Source organism: Cannabis sativa, chromosome 9 (assembly GCF_029168945.1).
Source record: "Cannabis sativa cultivar Pink pepper isolate KNU-18-1 chromosome 9, ASM2916894v1, whole genome shotgun sequence".
Lineage (NCBI taxonomy): Eukaryota > Viridiplantae > Streptophyta > Magnoliopsida > Rosales > Cannabaceae > Cannabis > Cannabis sativa.
In genome coordinates, this window is record NC_083609.1 from 46819469 (window position 1) to 46824823 (window position 5355).

Sequence of the window (5355 nt, forward strand, 5' to 3'; positions counted from 1 at the left end):
TAATAATCAATAACATCGGTTGCTAACTTTATCAAGAACATATGTTCAAGATCCATAACCAATAACAATTAATAACTTTCATATTTTTAATAATACATATTCAAGATCAATAACAAATATAACAATTATTAACTTTCCAATTTTTTTAACAACAAGTATTCTAGATCATCACCCGATAACAATTAGCAATTTTTCTAAACCATTCAATAATATATATTCAAGATCAATAATCAATAATGATCAATAATTTTTAAATTTTTGTAATTTTTTGTTTTTTTAAGATTCTACTCTGATCAATTGATACATATACAATATATTTAGAACTGCAAAGAAGGAATAATAAAGGGACCTTGTCTCTCTGAGAAAATAGAATTGCATGATAGAGGATGGGATGAAGTACAAATGTGTCGCGTGCGGTAAAAAAAAATTATCTTTAATTTTATAATTATTATTAGATTTTTTTTTTGAAAAAAAAAAACTTAATTACTAGAATCAATCATGGATTGATACACTTATTTGGCACATAAAGTATTGATAATAGGATTGGTGTAGAATTATATTTTATTAGAGGTCAATCTTGCTATTTTTTATTAATTAAGATTAAGAGTGTAATAATTTTAAATTATAAGGAGTTTATTACAATTTTTTAATAATTTAAGTGTAAAATAATTAATTTCTAAAAGATTTAGTAACAAATTACAAAAAATTAATTATTAATTATTAGTAATTTAATATTTAAATATAATTAATTTTAATTAAAATTTTATTTAAAAAAAATAAAGTAGCCTGTTAGAAGCTATTAATTAATTTATTTATTTATTTTATCATACAAAAAAGGCGTGTGGTGCTTCTCTCTCTCCCCATTGGTAGGAAGAAAAAAGAAGTGCTGAAGCCGGCGGTGACGGTGGCTGTTGTTGATGAAATTTGATTTGATAGTGAACTACCTTCGATCCAAGAAGTGATTCTGACTGAGAATCAGTCTGAGGTTTTTCTTTACCCGTGCGATGAATTAGATTTTTATTTAGCTACTCAGTCTATCCTTTCTTCTTAGTCGAGATCTGCCAAGAATTCTCGTTGGGCGGAGGAGGCTGAGATTGATGAACTAATTTTCTAGTCTTCTGCCAAAGAGATTTGGAGAAAATTCAAAGTTAATCAAGTTCGTACTCCATATACTCATCTTGATTATATAGAGCCTATGAAAGTGGGGGATCGTCTTGCTTGATATTGAAGAGATTGAAGTTGAGGCTTCAATTTAGAAGGCTTCTATAGTTTGCATAGTCCTGGGTACTATTCCCCCTTTTCGTGTGTTTGAAGGTTTTGTTAAAAGAATTTGGGGGCAATTTGGGTATTGGGAAAATAGTGAGAATGCACTCGGGTTTCACTCTTGTGAGCTTTCCAGATGAATCTACCAAGGATTTAGTTCTGGAAACGGGGGTTGTGCATTTTGACAAGAAGCCGGTGATTCTTCATCCCTAGTTGTCGGACATGGATTCAGTTCAAATGGTGAAATCAGTTCCCTTTTGGATTAGATTAAATGGTCTCGTTCTTCAAAAAGTGGGGTCGCAACAGCCGTAGTGCTATGGTGAGCGAAATTGGTAAGCCTGTTATGATTTATAAGGTTACCAAAGAAAGATCTATGGTTAAATTTACTAGAATTATTATTGATATGGAAATTTCAGATAATACTCTGAAGACTCTTTTGTTCATTAATGAGAGAAATGAATTGGTTGATCAATTTATTGAATATATATGGTTGCCATCTAAGTGTTCTGCGTGTGACTTATTGGGACATACTGTTGCCAATTGCTCAGAAGATCATGGCCTGGTTTGGGTCAGGATAAGAAGGTTGTGCCGAATAAACCATAGTTTGTAGTTGATCCACTGTTAAGGATAAACCAGAGAAAAGTGAGTCTGATATAACAACTTCTGTTACTAATGAGTTGTTTCTAATGCTTCTGTTGTCCAGGTTAAAGATTCGCTGGCTGGGAAAGTTTCCTCATCAAGTGATGTAGTTAGTTATATTAAGGGTGATTGGATCACTCCTAGAAGGAAAGCGTTTAAGAATACTGGTTCACAGCCTTCTAATTCTTCAACTAGTAATGTTTATGCAGGTCTTCAGGAGCTTGATGTTGGGAATTCGGTAACTAGTTCTATGGTTATACCTCATAAAGCAGTGTAAGATGATCAGGTGGGATTTCTGAGGTTTGAATAAAGGTAGTAAACAGAAAACTATCCTTGATATTTGTAGATTGAATAAGATTGGTTTTGGTGCTTTTTTTGACACTAAAATTTGTCATACGAAGGTTGCAAATATAGTTTCGAATAATTTCCCTAATTGGGATTTCAATTCTAGTACTATTTTATCTGGTAGAATTTTTATTCTTTAGCAGAGATGCTTTGTCCAAGTTCAGATTATTTTTGAAGATTCTCAATTTGTTCATTGCAAGGTTAAAGTGGTTGATCATAATTCTATTCTCTTTATTACTGCTGTGTATGGTTCTAATTCTGCTATGGTCAGAAATGTTCTTTGGGAAAAGTTGGCTGGTTTTGGGTGTTTGAATCATCCTTGAGTTGTTTTTGGTGATTTCAACGGTACGCTTAGCTATAAAGACAAAATGGGGCAGAGATAAATCACGGCTAATGATGTTCTAGATGCTCAAAATTGGTTAGCTCATTGTCAAGTGGAAAAGCTTAAGTGTTTGGGTTCTAGCTTCACCAAGACAAACAAACATGAAGTGGAAAATATGATCTATTCAAAGCTTGATATAGTTTTTGTGAATGAACCCTAGTGTGATCATTTCCCTAATACAAGGGCTCTTTGCAAGTGGGATGATATTTCTGACCATAGTTACTGTACAATTAAAAAATGATATTTGTAATGTTGGAATCAAACCTTTCAGGTTTTTTAATTGGTGGATGCTTAACAGTAACTAAAAACGCCAAAGTTTAAGAGAAATGGAACTTACCTACTGTTAAGAGAGGTCTTAGAGGTGTCATCTGCAAATTATACAGGCTGAAGCATGTTTTAAAGGCTAATTTTTGAAAGGTTTCAGGGCAAATTCCTACTATGTTTTAAGAGGCCAAAGAGAAGCTCAGCATGGCCCAAGGAAATCTTGGTAATAACCCTACTTGTTTGGTGCTACAAGAGGAGGAAAGTTTAAAGCAGCACGAGTTTAATCTAGCCAAATTGAAATATGCTAGCTATGATCAAGAACTCAATAAAGTTACTTGGTTACAATTTGGAGATGAAAACTCTCATTTTTTCCATGTTTTGCTGAAAAAGAGAAAGCTTGAGAATAGAATCACAACTTTTGTTAATAATGGTGAAGTTATTGATGACTATAACTCAGTTATTAAACACTACTTCAGCCACTTCAAGAATTTTTTAGGTAATAAGAGCAGTGCTACTCAAAGTATATCGCTGAACTGTTTGAAGTTTGGTGATATTCTTAATATTCAGCAACTAGTTGCCTTGATAAGACCCTTCACTAAAGCTGATGTCAAAGAATCTTTATTTGATATTCATTCAAATAAAAGCCTTGGTCCTGATGCCCATGGAGCATGCTTTTATAAGGGGCTTTGGAATGAGATTTGTGAGGAAATTTCTATGGATGTTCTTAATTTTTTCCAAGATAGTATAAGGCCTAGAATGCTTAATAAAACAGTTATATCTCTTATTCCCAAGAATGATAACCCTTGTTCAACTGCTAATTATAGACATATAGCTTGTTGTAACACACTTTACAAATGCATTTCTAAAATGTTGTGTGATCGGCTTGCTGAGGTGCTGCCTTTTCTGGACCAAAACAATCAAGGTGCGTTTGTTAAAAACTGATTACTGACACACAACATATTGATCTTTCAGGAATTATTAAAGGGTGATACAAGGTAACATATTTCAATGAGAAACATTATGAAGATTGATCTCAGTAAGGCTTATGATACGATTGATTGGCCATTTGTTTATGAGTTCTTTAGGGGTCTTTGCTTCCCTTCCCGCTTCATCGATTAGATTTTGGTTTGTTTGAGGGGGATCTCCTACTCTCTTATGCTCAATGGTTGTCTTCATAGGTCTTTCAAAGGGGAGAAAGGTCATCGTCAAGGGGATCCTATATCTCCACTCCTATTTGTTCTGATCATGGAATATTTGACCTGTTTATTGATCCAAGCTTCTTATTCGAAAGGCTTTGGTTTCCATCCATACTGTAAGAATCTGATGCTCATCAACTTATGCTTCGCAGATGACCTAGTGATTTTTTTACAAAGGTAATACTAAATCTATTCAAATTGTTTAAATGGAAATCAATAGTTTTTGTAACTCTATAGGCCTTACAATTAATATATCTAAATCCCATATCTATTTTACCAGGATCTAAATTTACTAACAAGTATATTTTTAACAACCTAAATATAAATTTCTAAAACGATGAAATAAACACATAAAAGGTATGAGAAACCTTACATTGGTTTTAGCAGAATTAAATGACTGCTTCGGCTCAGATATATGTAACCCTTGTATCCTTTCTGTCGTAGAGTGTCACCAAGATCTGAGGCTGATTCTTCTTCTTGTTGAATATGGATTCTTCAAAGTCTTAGATACTATGATTGAGGACTCACATGTTATGGGTGGGCATGTACTCAATTACTAATGGTTGAATTTTGGTTTGTGAAGAAGACTAAGGAATTCAAAAATAAGAGAAGAAAGGAAGAAGAAGAAGTCTCCAAAACCTAGAGAGAAATAAAACTAGATTTATTGCCTTTGAAGCATTAGTTGGATAATGAGACTTTCTTTTCCTTTTATACTACTTCTCTTAGGGTTAGGGGTTATTTATTTGGAATAAAAAATGATAAAAAATCGACCAAAAATACAACCTAGTGGCCGGCCATTAGTGGGGCCAACACTAGTTAGATTTTTGCAATTTTTCTCAACCATTTATCAATATTTCACAAATACCACTTTTTGCAATTTCAACCCTATAAATGCCAAAAATATTTATTTAATAATTAAAATAATTATCAAATAAAATTGTTATTTATAATATTTATTAATTAGACTCCACAAAGTCTCTTAATTAATAAATTAACCCCAAAATCCTATTTCTTCACAATCAAGCCATAACATAGTGAAAATTAACAAAGTAGACATAGTCTAATTTTAGAATTAAAATTGATTAACTAAAATCAATTAACTAAGTCTGACAAGCAGTTTGTCTCAACTAGTTTGGGGACCATGGGCCGATATAACCGAGCTCCCAATAAGCAGATCTAGAATTGACCAAGTAAATTCGCTAACTTATTAATTCCTCGTTCAACAACTATAGAACTTGGAATTGCACTCTCAGTTATATAGAACAC

The 5355-nt window shown here is 32.7% G+C and overlaps 1 protein-coding gene across 1 annotated transcript; it reads left to right on the forward strand.

The window, feature by feature from the left end:
• Positions 1 to 836: 836 nt before the first annotated feature.
• On the forward strand, positions 837 to 4393 carry LOC115723620 (uncharacterized). Its single transcript, XM_061104040.1, has 2 exons — positions 837 to 1595; positions 1967 to 4393. Exon 2 carries the CDS (start codon positions 3098 to 3100, stop codon positions 3833 to 3835), a length of 738 nt encoding a protein of 245 aa, XP_060960023.1. The 5' UTR covers positions 837 to 1595; positions 1967 to 3097; the 3' UTR covers positions 3836 to 4393.
• Positions 4394 to 5355: the final 962 nt, after the last annotated feature.